The sequence below is a fragment of the Zalophus californianus genome, chromosome 2, assembly GCF_009762305.2.
Source record: "Zalophus californianus isolate mZalCal1 chromosome 2, mZalCal1.pri.v2, whole genome shotgun sequence".
NCBI classification, from domain to species: domain Eukaryota; kingdom Metazoa; phylum Chordata; class Mammalia; order Carnivora; family Otariidae; genus Zalophus; species Zalophus californianus.
This window is the reverse complement of record NC_045596.1, coordinates 62,408,262-62,427,926: the sequence shown is the minus strand read 5'-3', so window position 1 is coordinate 62,427,926 and position 19,665 is coordinate 62,408,262. Positions and strand designations below refer to the sequence as shown.

Below are 19,665 nucleotides of genomic sequence, written 5' to 3'. Positions count from 1 at the left end.
AGCATGTCAGGCACCCCTGTCTTCACTTATTTTTAACTTAATCCAGTTCAGGCTCAACAGAGTATGTTAGCTCTACTATTATGTAATATGTATATGTACCCTGAATTTCTTTTTAATTTAAATTTTAGAGGTGCCTGGGTGGCTCAGTCATTAAACGTCTGCCTTCGGCTCAGGTCATGATCCCAGGGTCCTGGGATCAAGCCCCACATCAGGCTCCCGGCTCAGCAGGGAGCCTGCTTCTCCCTCTGACCCTCTCCCCTCTCATGCTGTTTCTCTCTCTCTCTCACTCTCTAATAAATAAAATCTTAAAAAAAAAAAAAAGGATTTACATTTGAATGGCAAAACTAAAGACTTTTAGAATGCAGGAAAATATCTTTTTGACTGTTTGGGAGGGAATAATTTCACAAACAAAACCCAAAAGCACTAGCCAAAAAGTGACTTATTAGTGTTAAGAACATTTGTTTATTAAAGAAAGTGAAAAGCAAGCCAAAAACTGGAAGAACAGAATAGCAACCTATATAACAAAGGATTAATATCCAGAATATGTAAGATCAACCCAATTAAAAAGTAAATGAAAGAGGGGCGCCTGGGTGGCTCAGTCGTTAAGCGTCTGTCTTTGGCTCAGGTCATGATCCCAGGGTTCTGGGATCAAGCCCTGCATCAGCCTGCTTATCCCTCTCCCACTCCCCCCTGCTTGTGTTCCCTCTCTTGCTGTGTCTCTGTCAAATAAATGAATAAAATCTTTAAAAAAAATAAAAAACAAAAATAAAAAATAAACGAAAGAGATGAACAAGTTTCTAATTTAAGAGGAAACATAAATGATACATGAATGTAGGGGAAAACGCACAATCTCAATAGTAATCAGGTAAATATTAATGTAAACCACAATAAAATATCATTCCACCTTGCTATTTAAAGAGTGGTCAGTTGGCCTGTAAATTAAAATTACATCAGCATGTAAATCAACCACATTACTAAGTATATTATTTACTGCAGCTGACAATATTTTTTTTCACAAGACTTCTTCAGTAAAGCAAGCAGCGCTTTCATTAAATTGTGGACAGGTAACAGTTTCTACATGTGATCATTTAAGCAGCAATGTTTTACATACATCAGATTGGCAACTTTTTTTAAAAAGTCTGAGATTGCTGAAAATGTTAAGTAAGGGTAAATTTTACACATAGTAGATAAGAATATGAATTGGAATACCACTTTGGAAAACAATATGGCATAATTCAATGAGGTGGGCATACACATATCAATGATGCAGTTATTCCACTTCTGGGAATATGCCCCAGAGGAACTCCTGCACATGTGTACTAAGAGACATGCACAAAAATAACAACATCATAACATCAGGAGACCTCTGGAGAAAATGGCAAAGTAAGAGGATCATAAGCTCACCTCATTCCGGGGACACAACTAGGTAACAGCCAATTCAGTATAAATAACCCAGAAAATGACCCAAAGGCTGGCAGAACAGACTCCACACAACTAAATGTAGAGAAGAGGCCACTTTGAAGAAGGTAGGAAGGACAGAGATGTGGCTGGGAGCTAAATGGACCTGCAGGACTGTCCACAGGAGGGAGGAACACCATGGGCACAGAGAGGAGAGAGAAACAGACCCTCACACCAGGGAGCCCACACAGGGAAGACCAATCCTCATAACATCTGGCTTTGAAAACCACAGGAGCTGAATTTCAGGAGTTCTTAACAATCAGCAAGGCTTAACATCTGGAAGTTTAAAAATCAGCAAGCTTATGGGAGAGACAGGAGGGAGAGACAGGAGGGAGAGACAGGAGGGAGAGACAGGAGGGAGAGACAGGAGGGAGCCAGGAGGGCAAGAGAAACTGAGTCCCCGCCCTTAAAGAGACAGCAAAACAAACAGCCCCCATGCAGATACAGCACAAAAGCAGCAATTTGAAAAATGCCTAGGGTGTACAAGAGGGAGATTTGTTTATACAAATCTCAGAGCATGTGCTGGAGAGGCAGGGATCTTTGGGAGACCTCTCCAGGAACAAAATTACTACCAGGTACCATTCTCATGACTCACCCCCAGCATAAACACACTACCTTTGGCAACCAGTGCAGCACCAACACTTGCTACTAACTTGCTAACAGTGCACTCTCCCTGACCCTACCGCCACCCCCACCCCTACCCCCCCACCCCCGTTTTCCAGCTGACATGCCCCCTCCAGCCAGGCCTCTGATCCAAGTCTCCTCTCACAAGAGACCCACGTAAACCTTGCTAACACCATGCATCCCAACCCAGAGTACTTCTGCAGATCTGCCCCCTCCAACACAATCTGCCTCAGTCCCCCGGGCTGGAGGTCCAGTCCTGTCAGCTTGAACCTTGTTGGCACCAAGCAACCTGCCCCCACATTCACCTGCAGTTAGGTGCTACTGCATCCCTGGCAAATGCCTGGTCTGACTCAACTTAAGCCCAACGTGTCCCCAGACCAGTCCACTAATAACACAGGGACCAAACCCTGCCCACAACAGGCAAAGAGAGCCACTGCAGATGACTGGACTGAAGGCAAACATGGCTCAGCCACAACAGCAGGGCACATGCAACTCTCACAGGAGACACACCTGAAGTGCCAGATTCCAATGAACAGGGGACAATGCTCAGTTGGTTAAGCGGCTGCCTTCAGCTCAGGTCATGATCCTGGGGTCCTGGGATCAAGTTCCGCATTGGGCTCCCTGCTCAGCAGGGAGTCTGCTTCTCCCTCTGCCCCTCACCCTGCCTGTGCTCACTCTGTTTCTCTCTCTCTCTCTGACAAATAAATAAATAAAATCTTTTAAAATAATTAATTAATTAATTAAAAAGAAAGACACATGCAGATTGAAAGTGAAGGGATGGAAAAGCATTTATCATGCAAATGAAAGTGAAAAGAAAGCCATGGTAGCAATACTTATAATGGACAAAATTGACTTTAAAATAAAGACTGTAACAAGAAAAAAAGAAGGACACTATATAATCATAAAGGGAAAAACAAAACAAGAAGATAAAACAATTGTAAATATTTATGCACCCAACATGGGAGCACCTAATATATAAAGCAGCTAATAAACATAAAGGGAATAATCAACAGTAACACAGTAATAGTAGGAGACTTTAACACCCCACTTATATCAATGGATAGACCATCCAAACAGAAAATCAACAAAGAAACAGTAGCTTTGAATGACACACTGGACAAGATATATCTAACAGATATATTCAGAACAGAACAGAATAATATACATTCTTCCCAAGCGCACATGGAACATTCTACAGAACAGATCATATATTAAGTCACAAAACAAGTCTTAACAAATTCAAGAACATCGAAGTCATTCCATGCATCTTTTCTGACCACAGCACTATGAAACTAGAAATCAACCACAAGAAAAAATCTGGAAAAAACACAAATACATGAAGGTTAAATAACATGCTACTAAACAATGAATGGGTCGCCAAGAAATCAAACAGGAAATCAAAAAATACATGCAAATGAAAATGAAAACACAGTGGTCAAAATGGAGGCAGCAAAAGCTGTTCTAAGACGAAAGTTCATAGCAATACAGGTCTATCCCAAGAAGCAAGAAAAATCTCAAATAAACAACCTAACCACACACCTAAAGGAGCTAGAAAAAGAACAAACGAAACCCCAAACCAGTAGAAGGAAGGAAATAATAAAAACTAGAGCAGAAATAAATGAAACTAAAAACAAACAAACAAACAATAGAACAAAGAACTGGTTCTTTGAAAAGACCAATGAAATTGATAAACCTTAAGCCAGACTCATCAAAAGAGAGACAGAGAGAGAGACTCAAATAAACAAAATCAGAAATGAAGAGAAATAACAACTGACACCATAGAAATAGAAAGCATTATAAGAGAATATTATGAAAAACTATATGCCAACAAACTGGACAGCCTGGAAGAAATGGGTAAATTCCTAGAAACATATAATCTACCAAGACTGCAGAAAGAAACAGAAAATGAACAGATCAATTACCAGCAATGAAAGTGAATCAGTAATCAAAAGTCCAAACAACAAACAAAAGTCCAGTTCCAGATGGCTTCACAGATAAATTCTACCAAACATTTAAAGAAGAATTACCTATTCTTCTCAAACTATTCCAAAAAATATAAAAGGAAGGAAAGCTTCCAAATTCATTTTATGAGGCCAGCATTACCCTGATGCTGAAACAAGAAAAAGACACTACAAAGAAAGAGAACTAAAGGTCAGTATCTCTAAACATAGACTCAAAAATCCTCCATAAAATATTAGTAAACTGAATTCAATAATACATTAAAAAACTCATTTACCACACTCAAGTGGGGTTTATTCCTGTGATGCAAGGGTGGTTCAATATTCTCAAATTAATCAATGTGATACATCACATCAATAAGAAAGAATAAAAAACAGAGTATCATTTCAATAAATGCAGAAAAAGGATTTGACAAAGTATAACATCCCTTCAAGATAAAAACCCTCAACAAAGTAGGCTTAGAAGAAACATACCTCAACATAATAAATGCCATATATGAAAAACCCAAAGCTAACATGATCCTCAATGAGGAAAAACAGAGCTTTTCCCCTAAGATCAGGAACAAGACAAGGATGTCCATTCTCATGACCTTTATTCAACATAGTAGTAGAAGTCCTGGCCATAGAAATCAGACAACAATAAGAAATAAAAGGATCCAAATCAGTAAGGAAGAAGTCATACTTTCATTATTTGCAGATAACATGGTACTATATAAAGAAAACAGGAGGGCGCCTGGGTGGCTCAGTTGGTTAAGCGACTGCCTTCGGCTCGGGTCATGATCCTGGAGTCCCGGGATCGAGTCCCACATCGGGCTCCCTGCTCGGCAGGGAGTCTGCTTCTCCCTCTGACCCTCTTCCCTCTCGTGCTCTCTATCTCTCATTCTCTCTCTCTAAAATAAATAAATAAAATCTTAAAAAAAATAAAATAAAATAAAGAAAACAGGAAAGGCTCCACTAAAAACCTACAATAACTGATAAATGAATTCAGTAAGGTTGCAGGACACAAAATCAATATACAGAAATCCACTGCATTTCTTTACATTAATAAGGACATAGCAGAAAAGAGAAATTAAGAAAGCAATCCCATTTACAACTGCACCAAAAATAACAAAATACAAAGGAATAAACTTAACCTAGGAGGTGAAAGACATGTACTCTGAAAACTATAAAACACTGAAGAAAGAAACTGAAGATGAGACCAAGAAAGAAAGATGTTCCATGCTTATGGGTTGGGAGAACAAATATTGTTAAAATGTCCATACTACCCAAAGCAATCTACAGATTCAATGAAATCCCTATCGAAATATCAACAGCATTTTTCACATCACTAGAACAAATAAGACTAAAATTTGTATGGAACCACAAAAGACCCTGAACAGCCAAAGCAATCTTGAAAAAGAAAAACAAAACTAGAGGTATCACAATCCCAGATTTCAAGATATACTACAAATCCGCAGTAATCAAAACAGTATGGTCCTAGCACAAAAAAACTGACACATAAATCAATGGAACAGAATAGAAAGCCCAGAAATAAACCCATAATTACATGGTCAGTTAGTCTTTGAAAAAGGAGGTAAGAATATGCAATGGGGGGCACCTGGGTGGCTCAGTCGGTTAAGCGTCTGCCTTCGGCTCAGGTCATGATCCCAGGGTCCTGGGATCGAGCCCCATATGGGGCTCCCAGCTTGGTGGGGAACCTGCTTCTCCCTCTCTCTCTGCCCCTCCCTCCTGCTTGTGCACTCTCTCTCTCTCTAGCTCTACACTCTCTCTCAAATAAAACCTTAAAAAAAAAGAATATGCAATGGAAAAAAGACAATCTCTTCAACAAATGGTGCTGGAAAACTGGACAGCTACATGCAAAAGAATGAAACTGGACCACTATCTTATACCATACACAAAAATAAATTCAAAATGGATTAAAAACCTAAACGCAAGGGGTGTCTGAGTGGCTCAGTTGGTTTAACGTTCAACTCTTGGTTTCAGCTCAGATCATGATCTCATGGTCGTGGGATCGAGCCCTGCATCAGGCTCCATGCTCAGAGCGGGGTCAGCTTGAGTTTCTTTCTCTCCTCTCCCTCTCTCACTGCCTCTTTCCCTGCTTACACTCTCTATCTAAAATAAATAAATAAATCTTAAAACAAAACAAAAAAAAACACTAAATGTGAGACTGGAAACCATAAAAATCTTAGCAGAGAGAATAGGCAGTAGATTCTCTGACATCAGCTGTAGCAGCATTTTTCTAGATATATCTCCTGAGGCAAGAGAAACAAAAGCAAAAACAAACTATTGAGACTACATCAAAATAAAAAGCTTCTGCACAGCAAAAGAAACAACAAAACTAAAAGATGACCTACTGAATGGGAGAAGATATTTTCAAATGACATAACCAATAAAGGGTTAGTATCCAAAATAAATAAAGAACTTAAACAACTCTACAACAATAATAATTCAATTAAAAATGGGTAGGGGCGCCTGGGTGGCTCAGTCGTTAAGCGTCTGCCTTCGGCTCAGGTCATGATCCCAGGGTCCTGGGATCGAGCCCCACATCGAGCCCCACATCGGGCTCCCTGCTCCACAGGAAGCCTGCTTCTCCCTCTCCCTCTCCCACCCGCCCTGCTTGTGTTCCCTCTCTCGCTGTGTCTCTCTCTGTCAAATAAATAAATAAAATCTTTAAAAAAAAATGGGTAGAAGAACAGACATTTTTCCAAAAAAGACATAAAACAGACACATGAAAAGGTGCTCAACATCACTCATTATCAGGGAAATGCAAATCAAAACTTTAAGGAGATAGCACCTCACACCTATCAGAATAGCTAAAATCAACAACACAAGAAAGAAGTGTTGGCAACAATACAAAGACAAAGGAAACCTAGAGCACTACTGGTGAATGTAAACTGGTGTAGCCACTGTGAAGACCATGCAGAGGTTCTTCAAAAAATTAAAAATAGAAAAAAAATTAAAATTAGAATTACCATATGATCCACTAATTCCACTACTGGGTATTTACCCAAAGAATATGAAAACACTAATTCAAAAAGATATATGCACCCCTATGTTTACTGCTGCATTATTTACAAGAGCCAAATTTTGGAAATAGCCCAAGTATCCATCAATCAATCAATGGATAAAAAAGATGTGGGATCTCTGTGTGTGTGTGTGTGTGTGTGTGTGTGTGTGTGTGTATACATACAATGAAATCTTACTCAGCCATAAAAAAGAATGAAATCTTGACATTTGCAACAACATGGATACATCTAAAAATTATAACAGCAAGTGAAACAAGTCAGATAAAGACAAATACCATATGATTTCACCTGTATGTGGAACTTAAGAAACAAAACAAATGAACAAAGAAAAAAAGAGACAAACCAAAAAAAGAAAAAACAAAACAAAACAGACTCTTAACTATAGAGAACAAACAGATGGTTACCAGAGGGGAGGTGGGTGGGGGCATGGATGAAATAGGTGAAGGGGATTAAGAGTACACTTATCATGATGAGCACTGAGCAATATTTAGAATTGCTAGATCACTATATTGTACACCTGAAACATTAATATAACCCTGTATGTCAACTCTACTGGAATTAAAATAAATCATCATCATCATAACATCTCTGTAATGGCAAAACTGCAGAAAAGAACCCAAACATTTATCTACAGTAGAATGGATAAATTGTGGTATATTCCTATAATGGAAAGCTAGAGAAGTGTAAAAATGACTAAACTATATGTTATATGCATGAATTTCACAAACATAATTTTGAGCAAAAAAAGTAAGTAGCAGAAGAATTCATTTGGTATTATTTTAAGTTCAAAAACATGCATAACTAATCAATACTGTATGGATATATATATTATTTGTATGTATGTGTGTGCATTAGAACTATACATAAAAACAAGGGAGGGATAAAATAGAAATTCAGGGAAACTTTACTACTGGGGAAGAAGCAGATGAAAGAAAAAGGCACTTGGGCATTTGAAGAATTGATAATGTTCTATTTCTTTAACATTAATAGTGAGTATTCAGAATTTTACATTTTTCTTTATATATGTTATATTCTTTTACATGCAGAAATACAAGGAAAATGTCCTTATTTAAGAATCACAAAAGAAAACACAAAAATAAAGTCTTCAGGACACCTGGGCGGCTCAGTCGGTTAAGTATCTGCCTTCGGCTCAGGTCCTGATCCCGGGGTCCTGGGATCGAGTCCCACATCGGGCTCCCCACTCAGCGGGAAGCCTGCTTCTCCCTCTCCCACTCCCCCTGCTTGTGTTCCTGCTCTCGCTCGCTCTCTCTCTCTGTCAAATAAATAAATAAATAAAATCTTTAAAAAAAAGAGGGGGGACACCCAGGTGGCTCAGTCGGTTAAGTATCTGCCTTCGGCTCAGGTCATGATCCCAGGGTCCTGGGATCTAGTCCCGCATCGGGCTCCTTGCTTACTGGGGAGCCTGCTTCTCCCTCTGCCTGCCGCTCCTCTGCTTGTGCACGTGCTTGCTCTTTCTCTCTGACAAATAAATAAATAAAATCTTCAAAAATAAGTCTTCCTCCCACTAGCCCCGCGCATTCCCCCACCCCATGTTAGCAATTTCTTGTGCATCCTTGCAGACATATTATTTCCCTCCTCAATAAAATGGTAGTACACTCTACTCACTATTCTATACACTTTGCTTTCTCACTTAAAGGTAGTTAAGAGTCTATTTTCACACACACATATACACCACACACACACGCATATGTAGATATAAATACACACATTTATGTGAGGTGCGTATACATAATTTCATGTGGGCCTTTCATAAAAGTATATGTATATATTAAAGTGATAATGTCTGGGGTGCCTGGGTGGCTCAGTCAGTTAAGCACCTGCCTTCAGCTCAGGTCATGATCCCAGGGTCCTGGGATCGAGTCCCGCATCGGGCTCCCCGCTCAGTGGGGAGCCTGCTTCTCCCTCTGCAGCTCCCCCTGCTTGTGTTCTCGCTCACTCTCTCTATCAAATGAATAAATAAAATCTTTAAAAAAAAAGTGATAACTTCCTATCAGTTCATAAAGCCTTTATCTCCTTACAGCTGCAAAGTACTCCACTGTGTGGTTATATAATTTACTTAATCAATGACCAACCATTAGGTCATTTATAATATTTTGCTATTATAAACAGTGCTGTGTTAAATAACCTGGTGTAAACATCATTTTGTACACATACAAATATACTTACAGAAGAAATTTCAAGTAAATTTGCTAAGTGAAAGGATATGAACATTTGTAATTTTGATAAATACTGCTCTCCATAATGACAGTGCCATATACAGTTCTACCAGCAATGAAAAGGTTGCTTATTTCCACACATTTATCTTTTTTAAAGATTTATTTATTTATTTATTTATTTGAGAGAGACAGAGACAGAGACAGAGAGAGTACAAGCAGGGGGAGAGGCAGAGGGAGAGGGAGAAGCAGACTCCCCGCTGAGCTGGGAGCCTGACATGGGGCTAGATCCCAGGACCTGGAGATCATAACCCGAGCCGAAGGCAGACACCCAACCATCTGAGCCACCTAGGCACCCCAATTTCCACACATTTATGCCAACGTAGTATGTTACCAAACATTTTGGTCTTTGTCAATCTAGTAAATGAAAGATGGTATGGAGAATTGTCTTAATTTGCATTTTTCTTAAACATTTGAGTAAGTTTCCATATTTTTGGCCTTCTAAATTGTCTTTTCTATTGAATGGACTTCAGCTCAATTTTTTTAAATTAGCACTCTACAACTAGATTTTCATATGACTTAAAATCTAATCTTAAAATCCATTCATTATATAAAACCACGCAACAACCAGTAATATCGGAATTATAATACTTACCTACACATCAAGTGAATTCATTTCATTAGTAAGTTTCCAAGTGCATAGCACTATGCATGCAGAATAGGTACAAATTCCTTACTGAGGTCTACAAGGTTTTCTGTGCGCTGGCTCCTGCCTATCACTCAATAGCACTCTCCTACTTGCTCACTATGATCCTACTTTCTAATCCTTGAATCCCTCAAGTTAATTGCTGCCTCTGTGCCATTGCATTTAATGTTACATTTGACTGGGATGTGCCATCTTCATATCTTCCCTTAGCTACTCCTTCTTATCATCAGTTCAAATACCATCAAAGCCACATGCCTAACAACTTAATTTCATCCCTAATCTTTCAAAAGAAAGTTGAAGTACAAGATAATCACTAAAACTGAATTCTATGAACATACAGGAATAACATTTGGGGCAGTGTAGGAAACCTGTTTAATGTTGGGAATTCTGGGGCTTTAATGGCTATGGAAGAAAAGGGAAATAGACAAGAGATCCAGTACCTGCCCTCATAAATCTCAAATTTAGTGGGCTATGGTGGTATGCAACAATTTAAGAGGAGATCCTCCACATCTTCAAAGAAGCCAGGTACCTTCAAAAAATCACACATGGTATATGAAGGAACAGCAATTATCCGTTCAAGGCTGGGCAAACACTTCCAAACAATAAAAAATAATTCTAGGGCGCCTGGGTGGCTCAGTCGTTAAGCGTCTGCCTTCGGCTCTGGTCATGATCCCAGGGTCCTGGGATCGAGTCCCACATCGGGCTCCCTGCTCGGCGGGAAGCCTGCTTCTCCCTTTCCCACTCCCCCTGCTTGTGTTCCCTCTCTCGCTGTGTCTCTCTCTGTCAAATAAATAAATAAAATCTTTTAAAAAATAAATAAATAAATAAAATAAAAAATAATTCTAATTGTACTAAACAAGAACCCAACAACCTTGGTAAGGTCCTCAAAATAATAATCTTCTCGAATACATCAATTGCAACCTACTATAAAACAATCAACCACTACTATTTAAAATCCCCAAGTCATGACAACCAGAAATTGAACTTTTCAACAGAAATCTATGAAACTGTGACAGACTAATAAAAACCAAATTACAAAAATACCACTATAGCGACCCTTGAACAACATGGGTTTGAACTGCATGGGTCCACTATACACAGATTTTTTTCAATAAATACAGTACTGTAAATGTATTTTCTCTGCCTCATGATTTTCTTAATAATACTTTTCTCTACCTTACTTTATTGTAAGAATACAGTATATAATACATATAACATACAAAATATGTGTTAATCAACTGTTATCAGTAAGGCTTCCAGTCAACATTAGGCTCTCAGTAGTTATGTTTTTGAAGCATCAAAAATTATGACAGGGTGGGGGACAGTGGGGAGGGAGGTTGTGTGACAGTTACCATGGTCTGTCGCTGTTCCCCTGGCTGGGGACAGACTCAATAAAGAAAGAAACTCAAAAAAATATTATATGCAGATTTTCAACTGCATGGGGTGGGGGGGGGCACCCCTAATCCCTACATTGTTCAAGGGTCAACTATATTTAAATAGCACTGTTAGACCATAATATCTGCATTTTCAATCCCTCTGGGGTCATTTTGTCTATCTGTATTATTACACTCCTTTAACATATTTCTTCTCCCTTTACTCTTAGCAGATAACCTCACTTGCTACTTCAGAGAAAACAGAATTATCTCAAGGACTTATGAACCTACCCGAATCTGTACTCGTTCTCAAAAGTCACTCCCACCTCCCCCACCCCTTGGCAATGAGATGGAAATTACTCCATCTCCTTTCCTAGCTTATTCTTATATCTGATACTGAAAGCTTAGAGTTCTATAATCTTCAATTTCCTTAGAAGATCTTATCCATCTAGTCTTTGCCTTCCCACTACACCCATCATAGTCCACACCACCATCATTTACCACATAGATTACTGCAACAAATTACAAACTATTCGATCTTCCACTCTTGGTCTTCTCCATTTCTTTTCTACCTACTAGTAAGAGGGATCATTTAAAAATGAAAATATTGGGGCGGCTGGGTGGCTCAGTCGTTAAGCATCTGCCTTCAGCTCAGGTCATGATCCCAGGGTCCTGGGGTCGAGCCCCGCATCGGGCTCCCTGCTCGGCGGGAAGCCTGCTTCTCCCTCTCCCATTCCCCCTACTTGTGTTCCTGCTCTTGCTGTCTTTCTGTCAAATAAATAAATAAATAATTTCTTTAAAAAAAAAAAGTGAAAATATCATCACATCCCTAAAACACTTGGATGGCTTCACCTTGATCTTTGAATAAAGTAAATTCCTAACAAGGTCCTCCATGAGCTACTTCTAACCTACAGTGAGCTTCATCTAACACTACTCTCTCTCATGCTTGCCGTACTTCAAATACACTGGTCTCCTTTCAGTTTTGTTTTTTTTTTTTAAGATTTTATTTATTTCAGGCACCTGGGTGGCTCAGTTGGTTAAGCGACTGCCTTCGGCTCAGGTCATGATCCTGGAGTCCCGGGATCGAGTCCCACATCGGGCTCCCTGCTTAGCTGGGAGTCTGCTTCTCCCTCTGACCCTCCCCCCTCTTGTGCTCTCTCTCTCTCTCTCTCAAATAACAATAAAATAAAATGTTTAAAAAAAAGATTTTATTTATTTCAGAAAGAGAGAGAGAGGGAGCAAGCTGGGGGAGGGGCAGAGGGAGAAGCAGGCTCCCCTCTGAGCAAGGAGCCCCAAGCAGGGCTCGATCCCAGGACTTTGGGATCATGACCTGAGCCAAAGGCAGATGCTTAACTGACTAGGCCACCCAGGTGCTCCCTCCTTTCAGTTTCTTAAACACACTGTGTTTTTTAACCACTTTGGTATTTCAAATATAATCTTCCCTCCATCTATAACATTCTCCCCTACTACCTTCCACTCCCCCTTCCATAGCTAATTCCTAATTAGCCACCATTTTTCAGGGACTCTGTTAAAACTTCTTCAGAAAAGTTTTCCCTAAAGACTCAGAATAGACTAGGTCTCTCACAAACACTCTTATAGCACCTTGTACTTTTCCCTCACATCACTTAGAACAACTGTAATTAAAGAAAATAATTAACCAGTTCATGCCTGCTCCTCATAAATGATAAGCATCATGGGGAGGGAAATGTGTACAGTTTATTCACCATCGTTGAATGGAGGAAAGAAATCTGAACAAATGAAAGCAAAAACTGGATTCAAATGACTTTAAGTATTATGTTACAACACATGGAAGAGGGGTGGCATTATGTTGAAGATCCACTGATTTATTCATTATTCAACACAATATGCCAACAAAACATGTGCTAGCACCACTTTAAACATTTACGGAACAGGGACGCCTGGGTGGCTCAGTCAGTTAAGCGTCTGACTTCATTTGGCTCAGGTCATGATCCCAGGGTCCTGGGATTGAGTCCTGCATCGGACTCCTTGCTTGGCGGAGAGCCTGCTTCTTCCTCTACCTGCTCTGCTTGCCGCTCCCCCTGCTTGTGCTGTCTCTGACAAAAAAGTAAATAAAATCTTAAAAAAAATTAAAAAAAAAAACATTTACGGAACAAAACAAATAAAAATTCCTGTCCTCATGGAGCTTACATCCTAGTGGGTGGAGACAACACTAATAACACAAAATGGTAGTGATGGGGGTACCCAGCGGGTAAAATGGAGTCAAAGAGAAAGTGGGTTGCAATTTTTTTTTTTTAAGATTATTTATTTATTTATTTATTTATTTGAGAGAGCGAGAATGAGAGAGAGAGAGAGAGCACATGAGAGGGGGGAGGGTCAGAGGGAGAAGCAGACTCCCTGCTGAGCAGCAGGGAGCCCGATGCGGGACTCGATTCCGGGACTCCAGGATCATGACCTGAGCCGAAGGCAGTCGCTTAACCAACTGAGCCACCCAGGCGCCCGTGGGTTGCAATTTTAAGTAAGATGGTTAAAGTAGGCTTCATCAAAAAGGTGGGACACCTGAGCAAAGACTTGAAAGAAATGAGAAAATTAGTTACACAAATATCTAGAAAAAGTGTTCAAGACTCACCCCAACTGGGAGAAAGTCTTCCCAAGGCAGAAATGTTCTTGGTGTTGATTAGGGAACAAGGAAGCCAGTGTGGCTAGAGCACACAGAGTGAGGGGGAGGGTACCTGGAGAAGAGGTCAGAGAGGTAAATTGGATAAGGGGGGGGGTGGCAAGGCAGGCACAAGATGATGTGAAGACCCTAGGTCAGTGCTCTCCAATGGAAGTAGAATGTAAACTACATGTATAATTTTAAATTTTCTAATAGCCACATTAAAAAAGGTAAAAAAGAAACCAGTGAAATTAATTAATAAAGATTAACATATTTTAGGGGTGCCTGGGTGGCTCAGTCGTTAAGCATCTGCCTTCGGCTCAGGTCATGATCCCAGGGTCCTGGGATCGAGCCCTGCATCGGGTTCCCTGCTTGACAGGAAGCCTGCTTCTCCCTCTCTCACTCCCCTGCTTGTGTTCCTGCTCTCTCTGTCAAATAAATAAATAAATAAATAAGCTTAAAAAAAAATAGAAAAGATTAACATATTTTATTATAGCTAATACCCCAAAATATTATCATTTCAACATGTTACCAATATAACAAATTCAGATATTTTACTTTTTTGGGTTCTAAGTCCTCAAAATCTAATGTGTATTTGATACACTTTATTCAGATTAACCACATCTGAAGTGCTCAATAGAGGATAACAATAAAGACAGCACAACCGTAGGCCATTCTAAGGACTAAGAAAAATGGGGAGGCCTTGCAGAGTTTCAAGCACAAGAATAACATGACTTAGTTCTCAAAGGACCAATTTCATACTTGTTGAAAATACAGTGAAATCCAGGTGAGGAATGGTAATGGCATACAAGGTAGTTGCTATAGTGTAGTGAGAAGTTAGATTTTGGATTTATTTCGAAGGTAAAACCAATCAGATTTGTCAACTATTTAATGTGAAGTGTGGGAAAAAGAGGGGGAGTTGAGGATATTCTGAGGTTTTGGCCCAGACAACTGAAAGGATGAAGTTACCCTGAAATGAGATGGAGAAGACTGCAGGCTATGAGTCTGATTTTAGACAAGTGTTAAATGCTAATGAGATGAACAAGTGGAGATCTAGAACTGGTAGACGAGTTTAAGAATCTAAAGTTCACAAGAGGTCCCAACTGCAGATATAAATTTGAGAGCCATTACGATATAGAAAATAGTCAAAGCCAGGAGACTTGGATGAAATCACAAGAGGAGTGAATTTATATACAAAAGACATGAAGATCAAAGATGGGATCCTGGCTCCTGAGACATTCCAAGGTAAGAGATTGGGGAGAGGAGGAGCCAGCAAAGTAATATGAGAAATGACAGGTGAGATAAAAAGAAAACCAAGAGTCAGGAATCCTAGAAGCCAAGAGAAAACGTGGCAAGGAGAGAACGATAATCTTCAGTTCTCTTTTTGATTTATTTGATTTGTCTAACATAATGTTACTTCTGTCATACATGAAGAAAATACCATAAGTCTCTTTTCAGTAAAGATATACTTTTTGGTTTGCTCACTTAGTAGTTATCAGGGTCTGCTGTGATCTCTTGCCACCACTTTAAACAACTATTCCAAACACAGAATCCTGTCTTAATACTAGGCGTTCCTGTAAGAAGCTCAGAGAGAAAACTAAGATGTAGTTTAAAAAAAAAAAAAAAAAATCACTGGCCTAGGAGTGAAGCTTCAGTTTTGCCTCTGCCACTTACTAGTTATCCGAGTGCTACCACATACTTTAACAGGACCATCTGATTCCTCCGTAAAATGGGAGTGATGCTGGCTACTGCCTCCACCTAAAGAGCTACCTTAATTAAATAACAATACGTATCAGTGCTTCAAAAACACCAAACAAAAATTAAAAAGCACTGTACAAAAAAAAAGCATTGCACCAAAAAAGGGCTGTCTCCTAGACAATAAATTGGAGTTTACTAACTGCTGAAAAGAGCTGCTAACAAGAAGTACTACACAATTAGTCTCCAAATGATAAATGTTGATGCGAATTAGACAACGTCTGGACGTTTAAGAATTAGAATTGCCTGCAACGATGTACTCCCAAAGCACCAAGCATTTTGTAAAGTGTTAAAGTTTACAGATGTAGATCACCTAAACATACCACCTTTGCCATACCAGAGCTCACTTCGCTTATCAAACTCTCCCGCGCAGCCCTCGCCCCCAGTACTGGAGACAGAACCGCGCCTTCACGTCCGTCCCTACGGGTGGGTGGAGAACTGGCAGTGCACATCCCCCTCCCGCTCCACCCCTAGGAAGGACAGCTCCAGAAAGGAGTGAAACATCTGATAAGGTCGCTTTTAAGTAGTAATAACCTCTGGAGAACCTAGAGCCCTGAGAAGCTTTTCGAGCCCCCAGTGCAGACCCGTGCCTAGGAGAGTCCGGCTTACAACAGGAGACTCCATACCAGAGCTATTTTCCCCCCAAGCCCAGATAACTTCTTGGGTTACCTCTACCAAGGCACCTTACGGCGGCCGCCATGTTGACCATTCCGGATTGTGTTGACGAAATTGGTCCTACGCTTCAACTTAGAAGAAATTTCAAAAGGGTTCCTGGCCGTAATTGCAGAGGGGGAAGGATTAGAAAGAGCAAGAGAAAAAGGGGCGGAAACCAAAATAGGCTTTCAAGCCGCCAAGGAACCGCGAACGACGCCGGTGCCCCGTGGCGGTGTTACAGTCAGTCTTCCGTGCTAGGACCCTGTGTTTCGTGGTTCCGGTACGACAGCTTAAACCAACTTCAGAGAAATCTGCCCTCATGGAAAATATGGCCCTGTTGGCGTTACCCTATTTTATTTCTTCTTTCCTTTTTGAGTCTTCAATTGTACTCAGGACGATAACTTTAATATATTGAGAGAGTCCCCAGGAAAGCATGAAAAAATCTGAAGAATCTCACCAGCTTCCATCGCCCCATTTCCAGCCTTGTAAAAACTTTAAAATCACCAAACTTTCCACTACCACCCAAGGCGGGTGCCCCAACAAACTTTCTTTTTATCTCAACTCGAGATCAGCGTAGTTTTAAGTTCATCTTAACATTAATCAGTGTATTCTATATTTTCTCTCTGCTGGCAAGCTGAGCCATTAGGGTCAATTGAATAATACTTGAAAAAAATTTATATAACTCTTCTGGTTTTAAAATGGCAAGTCTTGAGACCTACGCACAGGTTATTAAGGCTGGAAGAAAAAATCAGTATCCTTTCCATTACGTCACAGCTGTAGTCAACGTAGTTTAATCTAAAAAAAATCTGATCATAGATTATATCGCTTTCCAGTTTAAATAAAAGCCCTCCAGTAACTACTTCTGCTTATCTTCACACACACACACACACACACACACACACACACACACACACACACACACACACACACACACACTCTCTAACTCCCTAAGCCTTCCAGTAACTACTTCTGGAGCTCCCTTCTGGCCTCTGCTTATCTTCCCAGCCTCAACACCCTGCCAACATTCCTCTATCCCTTCTCTCTCTCTCTCTCTCTCTCTCTCTCTCTCACACACACACACACACACACACACACACACACACTGGAGCTCCCTTCTGGCCATTAGAAATGGCAAGCTAGCAGAATTAACTTCTTCCATGAAGCTGCCCATGAGAAGTTGGACTGGATCAAAGTAGGAATTTCCCAGATGATTTATTTATTATGTATATATTGTACTCAACTACAAGAAGAATAAGATTTCTAATTTATTCCCCTATCCTATTAACACCTAAGCAGTTACTTCAAAGGTTCCATACCCATTTATGACTGTTAGACACACACACACACACACACACACACACACACCAAATTCAAAGAACTTGAATCTACCTTTATTAACTTTCTTCCTCTTCTCCCTCCTTCTTTTCTTTTCTGCTCCCTTTTCACAAATCTGTGCCTATTTCCCGTGTGTCAAGCAGTGTGCTTGGCTATGCATAGATGCGGCGAACAAAACCAACATAGCCATTGCTCTCATGATGCTTAAAAACTAATTTCATTTGAAGGTAAATTCAAGAATTAGGGCAAGTTCACCAAATTCATTTCCAGACAAAAAGTTGATTAAAGGTGCTTTTCCTGAGCATCTACAACTCCCCTTTTCTGTACCCAGGGTCATTTGGCCCCCATCTGTGTACTTCTTTATGTCTCCTGTTATAACGAGATAATTTAAGCACCTGATATTGGGACTCAGAGTAATATGTAGTATGCTTGTAGTAGTAGCTTATTAAAGCAGCGTCCTTCTTAAAGAGGTGCGATTTCTCTGATTGCCCACTTTGACCACCAGAACTTGATGGCATTAGTCAGATGGGGTCCAGAGTCCAGTTATCTGTATATACCAATATGTAAAGAGGTTATTTAGTTTGATGCTTATTAAAAACTACAAAAATTCGGGGTGCCTGGGTGGCTCAGTCGTTAAGCATCTGCCTTCAGCTCAGGTCATGGTCCCAGGGTCCTGGGATCGAGTCCCGCATCGGGCTCCCTGCTCAGCGGAGGCCAGCTTCTCCCTCCCCCACTCCTCCTGCTTGTGTTCCCTCTCTTGCCATGTCTCTGTCAAATAAATAAATAAAATCTTAAAAAAAATTCTCTCTCCCTTTAAAATAAATAAATAAATAAATACTACAAAAATTCATACTCTGAAATAGGAACTCCAAGCCTCTAAATATTTAATATGCAATGAAGTTCTCACTAAAGAGGGGCAGTGGAGCTTTTGGTTAAGCAATGGCACTCTGGAATCAAACTTCCTGGGTTTGCATCTCAGTATCATCACTTACCAGCTATATGATCTGGGGCAAGGTACTATACTTCTTTGAGCCTTGATTTCCTTATCTGGGATACAGGGCTCATGAGATAATTTATTGAGGTACTTACTACAGTACCTGGCACAGAGTAAGCACTCGTTAAATGTTACAAGTTGTCATTAGTGAGGAACCAGTGAGAGCTCTTAACCAGAGAGGCAAAATGAATAAGCTGTCCTAGCACCTTTTTTCCATTATCTGCTTATTTCTTAATATAATATATGCTGATACATGTATGATACATGGACTAGGATGTCACATTCTTTATATCAGAACTTTTATTAGTATTTGCAGAGAGTCTTTAGGCTGTCTTTATGCACTTCCTTAAAGTTCACTTTAAACGCAACTTTTCCCAGTAGATTTCTAGGACAGTTTATACTCTCCAGGAGTCTTGGCAACATGCCAGGTGCCTGCCTGTTTGGCTAACTTCCCTGGGAAAAGCTTCTAAATATCTGCCTAACCCCACAGTTCCCTTGATCTGTGCTCTCTGCTTTCTCCAACCATCTTTCAGCTGTTCTGGAAACTCCTTTGCAAGAAGAGTCACTTCCCATTTTGGGTTCAAGTTGAAAATGGATTCTCTTGTTGGACAAAAATAAGGAACTCAGTGACATTTCCTACTTCAATGGTATGCATCAGAATCGCCCAGAAGCCTTGTTAAAACAGATTGCTGGGCTCTATCCCCCAGAGTTTCTGATCCAGTAGGCCTGGGTGTGGCCCATGGATTTGTATTTATAATAGCTTCTCAGGTGATGCTGAGAAGAGGTATAGTTGTCCAGAGACCACACTTTAAAAACCACTCCCTATGTGATACCATGAAACATTGGCATCCATACCTATCATTAACTTGGAGTTGTTTTGTTTAACAATTTTATATTCAGTATAATATAGGCAATAAAAGCATTAATTCCCATATGTGGTATGTCTCTAGGACCAGAATCTTCCCACCCTTAC

At 40.1% G+C, this 19,665-nt stretch overlaps 1 protein-coding gene across 5 annotated transcripts in view; it reads right to left on the bottom strand.

Annotated features, from left to right (window-relative positions):
* Window positions 1-16,590, bottom strand: part of MRPL1 (mitochondrial ribosomal protein L1) — a 106,521-nt gene extending 89,931 nt beyond the window's left edge. For 2 of the 5 annotated variants that reach the window (XM_027598925.1, XM_027598929.1), the window contains exon 1: window positions 16,379-16,590. In XM_027598925.1, the coding sequence (XP_027454726.1) occupies window positions 16,379-16,418 (40 nt within the window). In that variant the 5' untranslated portion in view covers window positions 16,419-16,590. Of the gene's footprint in view, window positions 1-2,592; window positions 2,731-13,927; window positions 13,950-16,378 lie in introns of those variants that run through there. The other 3 variants (XM_027598926.1, XM_027598927.2, XM_027598928.1) reach the window with 3 other exon arrangements.
* Window positions 16,591-19,665: the final 3,075 nt, after the last annotated feature.